The following is an 18,891-nucleotide window of genomic DNA, read 5'->3' on the forward strand; positions in this document are numbered from 1 at the left end:
GCTGTTGTGGAGAAATTTCCTTGTAACTTTTCATCAGTTTGAAAGCTGACCATTTAATTTCTACCCTTTTGCTTCTTGTCTTTCAGTCAGTTATTAATGCAGGAAAGAGCTTTGGTTTTACCCCTTAGCAGCTGAGTGGGTTTTGGGTGTGAGGGTTTTTTTAAGGTGCTTAAGTGAAGCACGTCATAAAAATCTTCAAATTCCAGGAGTTGTGCTTAACTGTTCTTGTTCTGACTTACTGATTTGTTCAGAGACCTTCTGTACTGTGGTGGGTTAACTTCAGCTGCCCACCAAGCCACTTTCTCATTCCCCCTCTTCAACAGGACAGGGGAAGAAGACAAGATGAAAAAGCTCATGGGTTGGGCAAAACAGGCTTGACTTGGAGAAAATTAATTTATTTTTTTGCCAATTAAAAATAGAGTGGGATGGTGAGGAACAAAGACAAAAGTAAAACCACCTTCCCTCCACCCCCTTCTTTCCTGGCTCAACTTTACTCCTTCACTCTCCACTTCTGCCTCCTCCCCGCACCGAGCTGCACGGAGAGACAGAGAATGGGGGCTGCAGGCAGTCCATAACACTTTGTATCTGCTGCTCCTTCTTCATCACGCTTTTCCCCTGTTCCAGCATGGCGTCCCTCCCGTGGGATACAGTCCTTCACAAACTGCTTCAGTGTGGGTCCCTCACAAGCTGCCGTCCATCAGGAACAGACTGCTCCAGCACAGCTCCCCTGTGGGCCACGGTTCCTGCCAGAGAACCCGCTCCAGCGTGGACTCCTCTCAGGGGGCCACAGCTCCTGCTGGGAGCTGCTCCAGCGTGGGCCTCCCACAGGCTGCAGCTTCCTTCAGGGCACATCCACCTGCAGCGTGTGATGTCCTCCATAGGCTGCAGTCTGAATATCTGCTCCACCATGGTGGCCCCTGGGCAGCAGGGGACAGCCTGCCTCACTGTGGTCTCTCCACAAGCTCCTGGGGAGTCTCTGCTCTGGAGCCTGGGGCACCCTCTCCCCCTCACTGACCCCGGTGTCTGCAGGGCTGTTTCTCTCACATATTTTTTCAGTTCTTTCTCACAGCTGCTGTGCAGCATTTTTTACCCTTTTCTTAAATAAGCTTCCATAGAAGTTCTTCCAGCCTGACCGATGGACTCAGCTTTGGCCAGCAGCGGGCTTGTCAGAGCCGCTTGGGACTGGCCACGCCTGGTACAGGGCTGCCCCAGGCTCTCCGCACAGAGGCCACTCTGCATCCCCGAGTTGCCCAGACCCTGCCGCGTAAACCTAATAAACATATAGATGTGAAACGTAACTTCCCCCTACAAAAGCTGTAGCAGCTCTTCCCTGTTAAATATTTCTTTTTCTTCTAGTGGTATTGTTCTTTTATAATAGATTTCCCATATCTTTCTGGTTTCAAATACCTAAATGCCTGATGTGTCCTTCAGATTCCTGCCTGAGTCCTCTTTAAAAGCTGGGATTCTATTTGCCACTTTCTGCAGAGCACAATAAGCAGTTTGGCAATGTTTGGTTTTACCATGGTTCCTTTTGAATTCTTCAGTGAATATCATCTGGTCCTGGAGATCTGTTTTTCATATTAATAGCGAGTTCCAGAATATCTTCTAGTGATGTTCAAATGACAGATTTGAAGACTTTTCTTCTCTCAAAACCAAACAAAAAACCTTAAAAAAAACCAACCACTCAAACTCTGATCTGTAAGTTTTGCTAAGCACATTTAGAATGAACTCTGATGCAAATAATTCACTTTGCTTTTCTGCTGCAGTTGTTCTGTTTCATTGAAAGCACTTTTAAAGTCTTGATAACTTACTGTCGTAACTTTTATAGGTCTTCTGTTTTCTTACATATTAGCAACTGGTATTTTTTTCAGCATGTTTTGCGACCTTTCCCTCCAACTTTTTTACCTGTCTGTCTTGTGGTTGTGTTAAATTTTCCACAAGTCATTCTGTGCTTTCATTTTGTTTCAAGCCAGTTGCAATATTTACAGAATGACAATTCATTTTTCTTTGTTTTTCTCTGATGTTAATACACGTTTGTTCTTTTTTGTGTGTGTGGAGGGGTTATAATTTCCCAAGATTTTTGCAGGTTTTGTGATAGAAATTTACTCTGGAGCTCAAATCTAACAACAGCTGAAAAACCTAGCATTTGCAGATGGCTTAAATTTTCAAGTTAAAAGCTTAAAAAGCTTCCCCCTTTTCAAGTTGGTCTTTTTTTAACTAACAGTCATTATACTGAATATTCTGGGGTTTTCTGGGTTTTGGCTGGGTTTGGGGTTTTTTTCCTCTCACATGAAAGTGTTGAATTAAAGTGGTAATATTTTGCACTGCTCAAGAATAAATACTGTGTTGCTGCTTCTCCCATGGTTCCTTTAACTAGCCAAGTCTCTGGTAGCAGGACTAGGGACTTATCGTTGCTAGTTTTAACTTACGCTTGTAATCAGGAAAAATAAAATATTATTCTACAAACACTAAAGTTATCTTCGTAAATACAAATATTTTATTGCTCTCCCAGCTGCCAAACTGTAGCCTGTTTTATTAGGAGAAGGTGGTGACGTTTTTCTCTGAGCCAGCTTATTCAGCCTGGACAGGCTTTTTCCTTGCTACCAGATCTTCTTGTAAATGCATTCTTTGTTTTTTCAGTTACAGTGAGATGTTGGCTTTCACCCTGACTGCCTTCTTGGAGCTCATGGACCATGGTATTGTCTCTTGGGACATGGTCTCGATAACCTTCATCAAACAGGTGAGTTTGGGTGAAGGGGGTGAGTGGATGCTATTTCTTTTCACGCTTTAATGCAGCTTCTGGAAAGAGCAAGATGACTCTGAGAAGCCGAGTACTCACTGAGAGCACAGTGCACCGCAATTTTCTGAGCCCTGTCTCCCTGAGCTTGTCTCACTCACCACCACAAGGTTACCTGGATGGGCATCTGTTGACCTGCTGGTTCATCTGTTTTTAGATTGCAGGGTATGTGAGTCAGCCTATGGTAGATGTCTCCATCCTTCAACGATCCCTAGCCATTCTAGAAAGCATGGTGCTAAACAGTCAGACTCTGTATCAGAAGATAGCGGAAGAGATCACCGTGGGGCAGCTCATTTCTCATCTGCAAGTGTGAGTGTCCACCAAACAGTGGTGTGAATTAAGTCAATTTTATGAATATCTGTTAATCTGAAAGTGCATCCTTTTTAAGTTTAAAACACTTAAAAGATGCTATTTTAAAAGTATTACTGATGTGATATCTTACTTGAACTTTAGGATTTCTGACATTTCAGAAAAAAAGTAAGATCCTGCAAAAATATGTTCTGTGTTCTGGAAGCACTGAAGCACATGAGTGTATGTCTTGAACAAACATATTTTGCTTTAACAACTGCACAAGTGTGTTCAGTGTTTTTAGTAAAACAGCTTCTCAAAGCTTCTGGATCCAGTCATCTGTCACCTTCACCCCTCTTTAAATTGTCTCCAGTAGAATCTAAGAGCTCATCTTACGGTTTTTGCCCGCATATTAAGGAAGAAAACAGTGGCTTTTCTTGTTTTTTTGCCCACCTCCACTTCCTCTCTTTCCAAGCGAACTGACAAATTTCTGGCTTTTAAGGCTGTTTGTCTAGGTCAGTTCTATTCTTCCATAAAAAAAGAAGCGTGCATTTCTTACAGCACTAAGTAGATGTGGGTTTTTTTCTTAAGCCTTCTAATTCTGAAAATGTGGCAAAGCACCATTTGTGAATATGATTACTATTCCTTAATCCATGAACAGTAGTTTAACAAAATTATAGTGCAAACAATGTATTGCATCGATGTCACTCTGTGCTTAGAGTGTTTGTACATTTGAATTTGGTTAACAGAAAAGCTAAACAAGTTCTCATGAACACTGCAGCAACTTTGTTCTGCAAAGAGTATACGTTCTTTGAGCTTTATAATTTCTATTTTAGTAAAACACAGGTGTGGTCCTAATACTGAACACACTTGTGCAGTTGTTTAAGCAAAAAGTCTTTGTTTAAGATACATACTCATATGCTTACGTGCTTCCAGAACACAAAAGGTTGCTGAAGAAAGTATCTATGCAGGGAATATTGTGGAAAAGGAGGCTGGAGAGTGAGTCAGAATTTGCTGGTGGTTGTTTGGCAGGACTGTCAGGAGAGAACAATCTGTAACAGAAGATAGGTTCTGGAAGAACAGGACCATGGAAACAAGTCTGAAAGAGACAAGTTAGAAGAGGAGAAATGAATTTAAAATTGTTTTGCTGTGTCAAAAAAAAAAAGCAGTGTGGTGAAAAGAGCAGCAGACCCTGAAAAGGAGGGTAGAAGAGGTGAAGTGACAGACTTCAGAGACCTGTGAAGCTTGGAGGCCCAAGGAAAAGCTAGGATGATGCAGGAGTATTTGCATTTTTGAAGTATGGCAGATTGACCAAAATGAAGAAGGTTTGGAAGGGAGCGATAGGATTGAGAATATGGTTGTTTTCCACAGATATGCCATGGATAAATGCTAAAGTGGGAAAAACAACTATTTAAGCTAAGAAATGTCTTAGCTTTAAGTGTTTTATAGAAGTTTAATTTTTGTATATATATATAAAAAAAATTAAGTGCATGTGTACACAGAGAAATTCATTTAGGTGATGCATTAGACTGGTTAATCAAAAGAGCTTGAAGTTCTGCAGAAGTCTCCCAAGAGTGTATTGGATCTGGCTGAGATGGGGTAAATTTTCCCCATAGCAGCCCTCATAGTGCTTTGCTTCCTGGTGGCAGCTGGAAAGGTGTTGATAACACACCAGTGTTTTGGTTACTGCTGACCAGTGCTGGCACAGCATCAAGGCTGTCTCTCCAACCTTCCCCCCTGTCACCAGTAGGCTGGGGGTGGGCAAGATCTTGGGAGGGGACATAGCCAGGACAGCTGACCCAAACTGACCAAAGGGATATTCCATACTATACGATGACTGCTCAGCAATAAAAACTAAGAGAAGGGCAGTGGGGCACAGCATTTTGTTATGACATTTGCCTTCTGGAGCAACCACTGCACGTACTGAAACCCTGCTTCCCAGGAAGTGGCTGCGCATCCCCTGCTGACGGGAAGTAGAGAATGAATCTTTTGTTTTCCTTTGCTTCTGCTTTATTAAACTGTCTTTATCTTGACCCATGAGGTTTTTTTCCATCTTATTTTCTCCCCTGGCTTGCCCTGCTGAGGAGGGAAGTGATAGAGCGGCTTGGTGGGCACCTGGCATCCAGCCCAGGTCAACCCACCACAAAGGGTAATAGCATAGCGAGAAACAAATTTGGGGGGTGGAAAAGAGTGTGACTGGCATTTGGAAGCTTATGCAAAATATCACAAGTGAAACCACCTGCTGTGCGTGATCTAGGAAGGACTAAGCATCCTTTACCTGAAGAAGCTCTTCAGTGAAAATAAGAAAAAGACATGTGGGTTGGGCCAATATTGAGGTTGGAAAGGAATGCCATAAAGAGAGGCATGCTTCCGCTCTTAATTCCATTTGCATTTGGTGGCTTCCATTGACATAGGGGAGAAATATTACTTGCTCCATACACATTTCTAGACTGCAGTATAACTAGGCTTTGCAGAGATAGCTTCAGCATGGGAAACAAACTGTGGTGATGCTGAACTCTGAGCTCTGCTGATGTCATGGTTTAACCCCAGCCAGAAACTAAGTACCACACAGCCACTCACTTGCTTCCCATACTCCCCCGAGGGTTGGAAAGGAGAATCGGAAAGGAAAGTAAAACTCAAGGGTTGAGATAAGAACAATTTAATAATTAAAATAAAATAGGAGGAAAAAAACAAAACAATAACAACAATAATAATAACAATTATAATGAAAGTGCGGGAGAAGGGGAGAGGAATAAAATCCAAAGGAAAGAGAGTAAAAAAACCCAAGTGATGCACAATGCCGTTGCTCGCCAATGCCCAGCCAGTCCCTGAGCCGGGATCAACAGTCCCTGGGCACCCCCTCACCCAGTTTATATACTGAGCATGATCTGTGGTATGGACTATCCCTTTGGCAAGTTTGGGTCAGTTGTTCTGGCTGTGTCCCCTCCCAATTTCCCGTGCCCCTCCAGCCCTCCTGCTGACATGGCCCAAGAAACTGAAAAGCCCTTGACTTAGTATAAACACTACCCAGCAACAACCAAGAACACCAGTGTGCTATCAACTTTGTTCTCACATCAAATCCAAAACACAGCACTGCACCGGCTACTAAGAAGAAAATTAGCTCTGTCCCAGTGGAAGCCAGGACAGCTGGGTTGCAGTGTGCACTATCTTCTGAATAATGGAGCTGAGAGTCAGCAATTTCTGTCAGCTTTTTGCAGCCCTTATGAAGGTTGGATGGCATGCAAGTAGGTTACTTGAATCCTGCTTGTCCATTGAAATGCAAGATAGCCATAATGGATGTTCTTATGGTGCAGGCAAAGAGCAGGCTGGAGTGTTCTATACTGTCTTTTCCCTCACGATCCTCCCATTTTTGTTTCTGCAGCTCTAACCAAGAGATTCAGACATATGCCATTGCCCTGATCAATGCCCTCTTCCTGAAGGCACCTGAGGACAAGAGACAGGTTTGTTCTTGGTTCTTGCCTTTAAACCTGAATAATGGTTGGTGGCTGGCTGTTTACTTTATGCCTCAGAAATCATATTGCTGGGCAAGGCAAACCTTACCAGGAACTTACGTAGCTGTTTCAGTGTGGCAGCGTAGGACCACCTAGCCTAACAAGACAAGTACCGTCTTGTTAAAAATGTGTTCCGAAGCAGCACAGATATGTTTAGGAGATGCTCAGAAAGGGATCTGAAAGACCTTGAGAGATAGAAAGTAATCCTTTATACAGTGTGGAAATTTTTTTTTGAAGAAAGCTGATTCTGTATGGGAGATGTAGGCTGGGTAGAGTCCTTGGGGTTGTATGTACTTACTAAATAAACACCCACCTCACACTCCCCCCAAAAAGGAGCCTTTCTTAAGTTATAGGGGGATATTCCCACTGGCAAATGTGAGAAATAAAACACCTGTCCTGTTCTGAGGACACCCCCAAGATCTCAGCTACGTGCAAGATGTACATATGTCTGTTTTGTGTAGCTTTGCTGTGTTAAGCCTTTCTTCTCTAGTGCCTCATTTGTGCCTTATTTCTGGACTCTGAGCTAAATCCTGTCTGCTTCTCTTTGTGCCTTTTTTTGCTTTCTGCCAGCAGGACAAGCTGCTTAACCCCCTAGACCTGCCCATCACTGTAAGTAACTCAAGCCTGGGGGCTGGTCACGTAGAACTGTAGGCGTGTTAGCTTTTCTCCAGTTAATGCCTCTTTGTAACTCAGAGATGATGCATACAGGCTTCAGGTTGTGGATGAGCCTAGGGAGAAGGGTGGGAGGACTTCTGGGGATGTACTCAGATTATGAAGGAGAGAAGAATCAGTAGCAGGAGAAATTTTGAATGACCTATTGTGCACACAAGATAATAAACGTGATTGTAAAAGGAAACTGATACTACGTGAACCAATTGTAAAAAAGAAGTCTGGGTCTCCTTACACTTACTACAGCCTGAGTTTATCCCCCTGATCTCACTTGCATTAATGACAGTTTCATAACCAGCTGCATCCTTCTAAAGGTAGAGCTGCTGACTGGGGGCTAGAGCATACATTCTGCCTAATGGGTGACTTCTCCCTTACAGGAATTGTATTATAAGAACGTTTTTTGCCACATGCTATCTCCAGGGGAATCACCACTCTTGTTAATAGGTGGATTTGGAACCTTCTGTATCTTGAGATTCTGGTACATTTTTTCAGTTTTTCTGAGTGGCACAGAGAATGCTTCACTTTTGCCAAGGATGCAGTGCCTTCAGAGGGGAAACTGTGGTCTCAATAAATGGTACATAATTTCTAAAATTAGTGGGTATGCTTCACACATGAGAATAAGGAAGGACATACTCCCCTGTTGGTAATTTGGCCAAGATACTAAACTTAACAGCAAACAAAATTCCAAGGGATCTTCACTCTTTTTTTTTTCCTCTTTTCTTCACCCTTTGAACACAATCCACATGACCGCAAAGGGCCATGAAGATGATTAAGGGACTGGAGTATGTTTCATATGAGTAGAAGCTGAGAGATTTGGGATTGCTCAACCTTGAGAAGAGAAGGCTCAGGGGAGCGTCTTATGAATGTGTATAAATATCTGATGGAAGGAAATAAAGAAGAGGGAGCCCAACTTTTCTCAGTGGTGTCTGCTGACAGGACAAGAGGCAATAGACACAGCTTAAAGCCCAGGAAATTCCATCTGAACATACACAAACAAAAAAAAAAAATAATATGGGGGTGTTCAAACACTGGAACAGGTTACCCAGAGAGATTGTGGAGTCTCTGTCAGTGGAGATATTAAAAAACTGACTGGACACGGTCCTGCACAACCTGCTTTGTCTGATGTTGCTTGTACTAGGGGGGTTGGACTAGATAATCTCAAGATGTCTCTTCCACCATAAATGATTCTGTGATTCTATGACCTCATCAAGCAGCAAAGTGGGCATTATTGGACTCTCAGCAGAACATAGATTCCCTCAGCAGTGGTTAGGCTATGTGCGTGCTCATGCTTCTTACTGTGCTATTTAGAATTGTTAGTTGTCTTTGTCCTTCCCACTGTTTATTGGCTTCAGTCACCTGTTACTTCATCCCATGTGCAAACTAATTCCTTCAGAATAAGAGTTCTTTGGTGTTGCATGCACAAACAAATCCTAACAGCATGCCCTGTTCTGTTCTCAGTACTACATCTCACAAATCATAGTAAACAATAATGACTCAGAGGGCAGTGTGCTATCTCTGAAACCACTTCCTGCTTCATCTAGATGCTTCTTAGATCTATCTTCCACTCAAGAACTGACTCATTTTGGTTGTAACATGAGCGCTGCTGAACTTGCAGCCGTTATGGCTTGGCTACCAGCCAGCATATCACTTTCTTACTTTAGGAAGTTTCTGTCTGGAGCAAAAGTGATAATAGGGATTTGGAATGAGGTTAATATACACACTTTACCAGACTCCTTCTAAAGCCGGTCAAGAGCAGGGTTGATATGAGCGGTTGGAACAGTCTTGGATTGCTCAGAATGTACAGCTGACTGAATGCAATTGTCTAAGACTGCACATCTGCTGCCAAGTCTCAATCTGCACTGCATAGGAATATGAAGAGATCTGAGACTGGCAGTTCTTTTGGACTTTTTCCAGATGATGCATTGCCCAACAAGTTTTTCTTACCCAAAGATTTTGCTTATAACAGCAAACTACTGATAATATTCCATTTAGACATTAGCACTTGTGCCACTCTCCTAGCAGGTGTAATGAGGTCAATGGTATTTTAAAAAGTGCATCTTCGCAATTTACAAGGAAAGCACAGGTTAGATTTTTGCAGGTGCATGTGTAATTTGGTCCCAGAACTGAAGGCTTGCAGCAGATCCTTGCATCTGCTGTGACTGTTTCCCATCATGACTTGATGGTTGGGAGACCCTCCTCATCTGGGGAAGGAAGCCATGCAGTAAAGAGGGAAACTGGAAGCTTTCCTTTACACATGAAAGTTATTTACCCTTTATTTTTGTAAACTGAAGTGCTTCTGCAAATTGTCCTTTAGCTAACTCCTGAACATCTCCTTAGGAATTAAGACAAAGAAAATGTAAATTTCAGAGGGAGAGCTTTTGAGAGGGAGACCTGAAAACTCCATCCTCTAGCCCTTGTTATCTTGGTTGTATACCTAGGAATGGAAAGCTTTGAAATGCTAATCAAAGGAACCTCTTATAGATGACAGATTTTTCTGGGCAACCCACAGTATGCTCTCTGCTGCCCTATCTCCTGATATGGAAGTGTATCCTTAGATGTCCAACGTTAAGCTAAATTTTCTTCTGTTCTTTGACTACACTAGTGCTTTCTCCAAATTAATGATGTTTTGTAGGGGAGCCACCCATGAGTTCTGTCATGGTAAAAATGACCCTTGCATCCCAACTTGATGCTTGCTTTGTGGTGAGGTGCCATGCTAAATTGACAGTCTGTAGTAAAAGCACTTTGTTGTGTGCCATTGCTGTGCCCAATTCATAGGCTTCCTTCTTTCTCTCCTTTCTGCCAATGTGGGCTTTTTGTTTATATATCACTCATGTTATTTCATCTCTAAATTCCACAACAGGAAATGGCTAATGCATTTGCCCAGAAGCACCTGAGGTCTATAATCCTGAATGTAAGTATGTCTGGAATGACAGAGTGCTTCCTAATGTTCTCTCAATAGAGGTTTCACTTGTGCAGAGTGTAAACTCTGCTGCCCTCAGGGCAATTCCAGAAAAGTGACTCTTTCAAAGGTTGGAGCCACTTGTTCAAAAAGGAGTTATCAGGATGCTTCTTTCTGCTGTTACAGAGCATTATCATTATGCTTCTGATGGAATATGGAGGTTGAACAGCTGAGTCTTCACATACAGAGATGTACATGCAGCCTGCCATATGCCTGTAGCTAATATCTAAGTTTTTGTTTGTATTCCCTTAATTTCTACCCTGTCCTTTATTTTACAGCATGTGATCAGAGGAAACCGCCCAATTAAAACAGAAATGGCACATCAGCTGTACGTGCTGCAGGTCCTGACCTTTAATCTCCTGGAAGAGAGAATGATGACCAAGATGGATCCCAATGATCAGGTAGGTCACTATTAGCGCTGAGTAAGATCTGACAGAATAGGACATACAAGGGGCCTTATTCCTGAGCTACTTTACTTCCTAGAATTGACAGCAGATGGTGCATAATGTTTCAAAACCACCTCTCAAAATTAGGGTATGCTTATGACCATCCTGCTGTGGGACTTGTAGAGATGTAAGTGGTCACTGGTTCCTTTCTTGACCGGTGTGATGACAGCTGTCAAAGCTCATTACTCCACCTATGTGGAGGGCACATCATTTTATCCATTTCCTTGCAGTCTACAAGGAAGCTGGGCATTTTTAAGGTGTCTGTTACTCAGTTCTTAAATGCATCGTAGTTTTGAGTGAGAAGTGCTGTAGCATTACCTGAAGGCCTAGGAATTTACTTTAACTAAACTTTGGACAGTTAAAGGAAAATGCAAATATTTTGCATTACCCAGTGTACTGAAACTTGATGTTTTGAAATAGATTGCCTCTTCTTACATGGTGTTAATGACCTTTGTCATCTCTCTGTATTCACTGTGTGACCTCTGGAGACAGAGGTGGGACTGTGCGTTATGTGAAAATACTGCCCTAGTGACTGATCACATGTTACCATTTCCCTGCCTTCTGTCCTTCAGGCACAGAGGGACATCATATTTGAGTTGAGAAGAATTGCATTTGATGCAGAGTCTGACAGCAACACCATCCCTGGCAGTGGAACAGAAAAACGCAAAGCCATGTACACCAAGGACTACAAGATGCTGGGATTCACTGTATGCATCTAGAGAGAGTGTTGACTGTAAAGCATGTGAAGGCAATCTAAGTGAGCTCCGTCAGAGTTGTGGGGAAATGAGGAACAGAAATAGCTGTTCGCTTTACCGTACTTCTGTATCTGAATTTTAGAAATTCAGCTATACTGAGACTCCCAGGGATGATCATTATGAAAATGCTGATTGGTTAAGTGCCAGAGCTCGTTAGGCACATTCTCTGGAGATATTTACTTACCATACAAACCTGTTCTCTGAAGAACTTGGAATCGGCCTCTTCTCTAGAAAGTTTGGATAGCATTGTCAGCCGGTGTCCAGGTTTACCTCTTGGACAGATATGACGGAGTGTTTTATGGACAGGCAATTGTAAAATTTCAGTCAGAGAAGGTTCTTACACAATTTCTTTGAGCTAATTTGTTTGGGTTCTTTCTACACACTTTTTTCACAGAACCACATCAATCCAGCCATGGATTTTACTCAGACTCCTCCAGGGATGCTGGCATTGGACAATATGCTCTATTTGGCCAAATTTCATCAGGACACCTATATCAGGGTAAATGAAGCTGCTAGCTTTTGCAGATACCAACAGTTCAGCAGCTCTTCTTAGTGTGTGTTGCATCCTCTTCTTTTAGATTGTTCTGGAGAACAGCAGTCGAGAAGATAAGCATGAGTGCCCCTTTGGGCGCAGTGCCATTGAGCTTACCAGGATGCTTTGTGAGATCTTGCAAGTTGGGGAACTCCGTGAGTACTATTTATTACCCTAGCTTTCCAAGTTGCTGGGCTGATGCTTCTGGAAGTAGCTTACAAGCTGACCAATTTCACTTCTGCCGTATAAGGACAGGGGGAGCTTGGAGTCTCAGTGTCCCAGTGATAATACTGTTAACAAAGTAAAGTAAGAAATTTTGTTGTGTGCACTGTGCTTCTCCTGAAAAACTAACACAAGTGGAAGGTTTCAACTTCCTGAAGCTTCAGCAGGGTGCTGTGTAAAAAAAAACAACTCTAGAAACCACCATGAACTTGAGAAAAGTTTAGTAGCTCTGACAGTCTCAAAAGAGCATTCTGAGACAATTAATTGCTATAAGAAATTCTACCAGAGGAAAGCAGGAGGGAAACAACTGCAAGCAGTCATTTGAGGGGTCTAGTACAAAAAGAGCATGAGTCACAGAGGCTTGCATGGTGAAGCATGGGGTTAGCAACCATTCCCAATATAGACTGTCTATGGGGAGATGAAGCACTGAACTGTCTTAATTTCTCTGAGTTAGTACTATTGTACACCGTCAGGATTCTGTCACAGTAGTGGATTTTAGTTACTCTTAGTGTAGCTTTTGTGCAGTATGCTCACATAGCTGTGGTTTCTGTTTCTTCCTGAAGCCAATGAAGGCCGGAATGACTATCACCCCATGTTTTTCACCCATGACCGTGCATTTGAGGAGCTATTTGCCATCTGCATCCAGCTGTTGAACAAGACTTGGAAAGAAATGAGGGCAACAGCAGAGGATTTTAATAAGGTCAGAGTGGAGAAGAGGTATTGTTGTAGAATCTTTTGCAGAACAGCATGTGTTAACTCAGCCTGTACACTTGGTTAAAGAATAGGGTACAGAAGGTATGACAGGACATTGACGTGGTCTGTGAGGGAGGATGGTCCAACTTTTATTTTGTATGACCTGAGGTCATTCTTTGTTTTTCTGGATCTTCAAAGTCACTAGTATGTTGGTACTTTTGGCCCCCACTATTCCATGTCAGTTCTTCACTGCCCGTGAGCTATGCCGCAGGTTCACTGCTGCCATTAACCAGCAAAACTGTGAATTGCTTTTTCTTCCTGCCCAATGTCTTTAGGTTATGCAGGTTGTGAGGGAACAGATCACACGGGCTCTCCCCTCTAAGCCAAACTCCTTGGACCAGTTCAAGAGCAAACTGCGCAGCCTGAGCTATTCTGAGATTCTACGACTACGCCAGTCTGAGAGAATGAGCCAAGATGACTTCCAGTCACCACCTATTGTGTAAGTGCCTAACAAAAACAGTTGCTTTCTGTGCTTGCCATTACCTCCGTTTTCTGCTTAATCTTCTGTATTTGATTGCCAGGGAGCTGAGAGAGAAAATCCAACCCGAGATCTTGGAGCTGATAAAGCAACAGCGCCTGAACAGGCTTTGTGAGGGAAGTAGCTTTCGAAAAATTGGAAATCGCAGAAGACAAGGTGACAGTGTCTACTGCACTTTTTCATGTGGAGAACTGTATGCAAATAAGATCTAATGGATTAATCTGTCAGCAGGCATGTTCATGTTGCCAGAAAAGAAAGCTAGTTACCTGGGCTGTCTATACCAGCCAGTAGTTTGGGGTGGAACAGATGTGCATTTCTAAGAATGCAACCCTCCCCTCGTGAACAGGAAGCAGTGCTGAGGAACTGGAGGAGTTAGAGGGGCTGGGTGGGGAGACTATAACACAGTGGATGTAAGGCCTTATGGTGAATGATCTTGCTCAGCTTACTCTACTTGATGTGTATTCCAGAAAGATTTTGGTATTGTCGCCTGGCTCTGAATCACAAGGTGCTGCACTATGGAGATCTGGAAGATAATGCGCAGGGGGAAGTGACCTTTGAATCTCTACAGGAAAAAAGTAAGTCCCAATTACTGCTCAGAGCACACTGCTCTGCTGTCTAGAGGCTGTTATGAGAACCATCCTCGAGATGAGAGAAAAAGAGCTGTGGCTGAAGCCCTTACTGAGATGAGATCAACTTTTGGTCCTTGCCCAAATCCTTTGAGTCTTGGAATTGTTTCGTATTTGTTGTAACAGCCAACCATCAGGATGTGTTACTGGTAATGTGTTTTGGAAAACTGCAATAATGAGCTACAAAAATGGGAGCAATGCTCAGCTGCAAAGAAAACAAAGTTCTGTCTTTTCCTAGTTAGGATTTCTTGTTCATGAGTTTTACTTTTTCACTGTTAGTTCCAGTTGCAGACATCAAAGCCATTGTCACAGGGAAGGATTGTCCACACATGAAGGAGAAAAGTGCACTGAAACAGAACAAGGTAAGTGCTCCCTTTTTGCCTATAATTAATAACCAGTGCTGTAGGGCTGAAGACTGTGAAAGCAAGCAACTGGAGCAAATGGTGTTCCACACTGCAGGTATATTGTTTACAAAACCCATCTCATATCTGGGCTTTTTCCTAGTACTCATTTGCGATTGCTAGGTGCTGTGAGCATTGTCTGGTTGTGCTATAGGCTATTCGGAGTTGCTCGGAGTACCCATATGGGAAAGTGCACTGAGCTGCGGCAAGGCAGCCTCTCTTGTTGGGTTAGGAAGCAGAAGGCACTGTGATGTTTTGTTCAGTCCATAAGTGAAAGATTCTTTTTTCATTCAGGAAGTGTTAGAATTGGCCTTCTCCATTTTATATGATCCCGATGAAACCTTGAACTTCATTGCACCTAATAAATATGAGGTAAGAAGCATTGCAGTTAAGCAATATAAAGCAATTAACTTCAGAGATTAAGAAGGATTAGTTGCTTCTCCTTAAAGGTTTGAGCAGATGTCTCCTGCTAGGCTCATTCTTAGAAAATGTTGCTAATGCTTAGTGTGAATCTCCCCTTTTTATTTTATTTTTTTTTATCTTTCTTTTTCAAGGAAAAAATACTCCTGCACTAATTTCCCTTAGTCTGGACTGCTACTTTCTTTCCTCCTATGCAGTCAATTGTTCCCTTTTCCCTGTTCTGTAAGACATCAATGCCTAAAATAGCTTTGCTTTTTCTGTTGGTGTGCCACCATAGAAGCTCACGGCTTTCTAGAGCCACAGGACCGTGCTTTCCTCTAGGCTTCTGACTTCCACGGGAGATCGCTGTGGAGGCACTGTTTTGGGGTGGGTTGTTTTCAAACCCCATAGGTTAACTCCCTCCTGCGTTTCCCCTTTTGGCGCTGTATAGGAGCATCTCAAATTGTTGCATAGATGGAAAGATTCAACAGAATGTATCGTTTATGCTTGGAGTTGTTTAGTGTCCTTTTTCCCTGCAGTACTGTATTTGGATTGATGGGCTCAACGCTCTCTTGGGGAAGGACATGTCCAGCGAGCTGACTAAAAGCGACCTGGACACGTTGCTGAGCATGGAAATGAAGCTGAGGCTCCTGGACTTGGAGAACATCCAGATCCCGGAGGCGCCGCCGCCCATCCCCAAGGAACCAAGCAGCTACGACTTCGTGTACCATTACGGCTGACGGGGCGGGGCGGGGCCGGGCTGGGCCAGGCAGCCCCGGGGCGCACCGCGGGAGCCGCCGCTCTGCTGCCCGCGCCGGCCCCGCTGCCGCCCGTTCGCGGCCGGACCGCCGGCTTGCGGGGGGCGGGGCCGGCCCTCCCGGCGCCGCACGACTTTTGTACGCGCCACAATAATAACCAGTAGCGCTCCTGGCTGCGCTTCTCCGCCTCTTCCGCCCGGGCCCGCCCCGCCCTGCGCGGCGCGTCACCGCGCTCGGCCCCGCCCACTCGGGCAGCTGCCCCCGGCGCGGCGCGGCCCCCCGAGCACCCACGTTCCCCGGCGCGGCGGCGGGCGGGGCGTATGGCGGCGGGGGCGGGTGGCGCGGCCCTGGGGCGGGCGACGCTTGTGCTGCCGTACTACGGCTTCTCCATCGGCATCACCTTCTACAAGTGGCTAATGAAGGTGCGGGGCGGCGGCGCAGGGCGGGCGGCGGTGGTGACGGCGGCCGTCGGTCCCGCAGAGCTTCCCCTTCCCGCTGCTAGTCACCCTGCCGCACCTCCTCCTCACCTTCGGTCTCTCGGCGTACGCCCGCGCCCTGGCGCGCTGCCGCTCCGGGCGGCCGCGGGGCGCGCTCTCCTGGGCCGACTGCCTCCGCCGGGCGGCCCCCCGCAAGTACGGCGGGGCGGGAGCGGGGCGCTGAGCGGGGGCTGGGGGTGCGAAGAACAGACCGCGGTTTCCGGGCCGGGGCCCTGGGTGCGCTGCGGGGCCGGTGCGGGGGACCCGGGGGCGCGGCGGTGCTCACCGGGAGGACCCGTACGCCGCCTCCGTGCAAGCCGCGTGTCACCGTAACGGCGGCGCGGGGCCGTGTGCAGGGCAGCCCCGGAGCCCGGCTGCCGCGGCGCGGGCGGCCCGAGGGGCGCAGACCCCGCCTCCAGCACAGGGCTCCGGCGGCTCCTCGGCCGTGTGAGGTGTCGGGCCGGTCCCGGCTGTGCCGCCTCCCGCAGAGCGGCGCCCGGGCCGCGGTCTCTGGCGAGGCTTGCAGTCACACGGCGCCCACGCGTCCTCCGCGCCCGTAGCCGTGCTGCCTGTGACGTGGCGGGCGCGGGGCCAGCACAACGGTTCGCTGTTGTAGCGAGCTTAGTACCGGGGAGAGCAGACCGCCACGAGAGCCGCCGCAGGAGCAAGGGTGCGTGCTGAGGTAGGTGCCAGGCTACTTCTTCAGGCAGCTTGCGGTGGCCCTCCTGCTGACTGATTACCGTGCTCCGACACGGGCAAAAAAGACATGGTGCGTTCAGCCCCAGGGAGGGCAAGGGCTGCTTCGGCGCTTTTGTGTAGCCCGTGTTCAGCGAGCGCGGTGCTGAGCCCCACTGAAGGCGCAGGCAGCGGGCCAGAAGCTGAAAGAGCTGACGATGGCTGTGCTGTGTGGGTGCTGAAGAGATAGCCTGAGGAAAACGCGGGGTGTTTTCCAGGGTCTGCTCTGCTCTCTGTGTTTGTGGCCAAGTAGCAGGGCTTTGCTTGGGCATTTTTTACGTAGCGGAAGACAGTTAACTTCAGGATTTTCTCTTTGATTCTTTAGCTCTGTCAACTTCCTTGGATATTGCGCTGAGTAACTGGAGCTTCGTATGCATCACTGTCTCCCTGTGAGTACAAATACCATCTTCCCTGGGAGCCTGCTGATGGGGTTTAGAAAGTGCTTTGTCAGGGTCAGTTTCTTGAATGGGTGTGTGGCTCAGAGGGGCTGGTGTGCAGGTTCCTAGATAGCTTGCTGGTAGCAACATAGACGTGGGTAGTCTGGCTCCTGATAGTACTTTGCTGGGAAGGACTACGTCGGAGTCAGAGGAGGTTGACAGTGTATTTTGGTCCTTACAGCTACACGATGACCAAACCCTCTGCCATTCTCTTCATCCTGCTTTTTTTCACTGCTCTTCAAGCTGGAGGAAGTGGTAAGGGTCCCATACAATGCTTTGGGGAAGGAAGAGGTCAGGCACAGGGAAATAGATAGGCAGTACATGTACAGGAAGCATACAAGTAGAGGAAGAACATAGTTATGTAGATGAATCTGCAAGAAGAGATGTGTCTGTTCAGCTCCCTGAGTCTGTAGTGACTCTTGCTCTCACCCAGAGGTTGGCATTGCTGCTGGTGGTTCTTCTCACCGCCAGGGAGCTCTTCATGTTCACCTCCAGGTCCACACAGTTTAACGCACAGGGGTTCGTGCTGGTGCTATGTGCCTCTTCCCTTGGGCGTATTCGCTGGACTCTCACGCAGATACTTATGTAGGAGGCTGAACTACGTATGTAGGGTGTTAGGAAGTGTGTGGGGGGGTGCTGGTAATGGGGAGGGGAGTAAGGAGGTGGTAGCCCTTGCTGCAGAAACAAAACATTGTGTAAGGGACAGTGTTTGAAACTTGGGGCGGGGGTTATGTGTTGATGGGTAATGAAGGCAGTTTGGCGTTTGCAGCAGCACAGGTGTGGGCATTACAAATAAGGTGTATGTCTAGGAATGGTACTAACAAAGGCTGTAGGACCTATGTGTATTCCATGGCTTGTTGCTACCTGGTCTCTTACTGATTCTCCTCTTTTGAGGCTCCAGAACCCCACTGATATCATGTTTCACCTGGAGCCGCTCATGTTCCTAGGGCTTTTCCCACTCTTCGCAGTGTTTGAGGGTGCATGAGTTTATTAAAGCAGGGATAGCTTTATAGAGCGGTTGGGGAGATTGCTTAGCAGTTTGTTGTTGGAGATGATCAATTTAGATAAGTGAACAGCTATGAACTTTACAAAGTAGTTAGAGACCTGGAATCATAAGGACTCGGATATTCTTTATGCTGGCAGAACGTTAAAGAATGCGTAGGAATAGTAGCCTGCCACACTTGTGGAAGTAAGGGCTATGAAGAACTGGCTCCATATCCTGCTATTTTGGAATGTGAGCAGCCCATGCCCACCTTGTTGTGAAGAGTCCTGGGAGTTGGGAAAGATACTCTGCTACTCACTGTCTTGTTCCTAGGCCTGCCTTTGTCCATATCAGAGAAGCTCTTCCATTTCCATGAAGAAGGACTGCCCTTCTCTCTGGTAGGGAAGCTGTTCTTGGGTGGAATTCTTGCCTTTGGTCTAGGCTTTTCTGAATTCCTCTTTGTTTCCAGAACATCTAGCCTCATCCTTTCCATTGCTGGCATTTTTAAGGTAAGGCATGGTTCCTGTGCTAGTACTAGAAGGCAAGTACCAGGTCATCCCTAATGGGCCTCATGTGGTGGGAACTTCTGTAGAGCCTTAGAAATAATCTGTTACTTTGGTCTTCCTTGCACAGGAGCTTGATGCTTTGTCTTGCAGTCTCTGCAGT

The 18,891-nt window shown here is 45.9% G+C and overlaps 1 protein-coding gene across 11 annotated transcripts in view; it reads left to right on the top strand.

Annotated features, from left to right (window-relative positions):
• ELMO2 (engulfment and cell motility 2) overlaps window positions 1-18,891 on the top strand; it is a 30,618-nt gene that overhangs the window by 10,020 nt on the left and 1,707 nt on the right. For 3 of the 11 annotated variants that reach the window (XM_055814627.1, XM_055814621.1, XM_027790225.2), the window contains 18 exons: window positions 2,641-2,740; window positions 2,955-3,106; window positions 6,468-6,546; window positions 7,171-7,206; window positions 10,127-10,177; window positions 10,504-10,626; window positions 11,244-11,378; window positions 11,821-11,925; window positions 12,005-12,113; window positions 12,744-12,880; window positions 13,209-13,372; window positions 13,455-13,567; window positions 13,879-13,986; window positions 14,317-14,399; window positions 14,733-14,810; window positions 15,377-16,227; window positions 17,132-17,195; window positions 17,425-17,498. In XM_055814627.1, the coding sequence (XP_055670602.1) occupies window positions 2,641-2,740; window positions 2,955-3,106; window positions 6,468-6,546; window positions 7,171-7,206; window positions 10,127-10,177; window positions 10,504-10,626; window positions 11,244-11,378; window positions 11,821-11,925; window positions 12,005-12,113; window positions 12,744-12,880; window positions 13,209-13,372; window positions 13,455-13,567; window positions 13,879-13,986; window positions 14,317-14,399; window positions 14,733-14,810; window positions 15,377-15,577 (1,774 nt within the window). In that variant the 3' untranslated portion in view covers window positions 15,578-16,227; window positions 17,132-17,195; window positions 17,425-17,498. Of the gene's footprint in view, window positions 1-2,640; window positions 2,741-2,954; window positions 3,107-6,467; window positions 6,547-7,170; window positions 7,207-10,126; window positions 10,178-10,503; window positions 10,627-11,243; window positions 11,379-11,820; window positions 11,926-12,004; window positions 12,114-12,743; window positions 12,881-13,208; window positions 13,373-13,454; window positions 13,568-13,878; window positions 13,987-14,316; window positions 14,400-14,732; window positions 14,811-15,376; window positions 16,228-17,131; window positions 17,196-17,424; window positions 17,499-17,738; window positions 18,735-18,891 lie in introns of all 11 variants that reach the window. The other 8 variants (XM_055814630.1, XM_055814631.1, XM_055814629.1 and 5 more) reach the window with 7 other exon arrangements.

The sequence above is a fragment of the Falco peregrinus genome, chromosome 9 (assembly GCF_023634155.1).
Source record: "Falco peregrinus isolate bFalPer1 chromosome 9, bFalPer1.pri, whole genome shotgun sequence".
Classification (NCBI taxonomy): domain Eukaryota; kingdom Metazoa; phylum Chordata; class Aves; order Falconiformes; family Falconidae; genus Falco; species Falco peregrinus.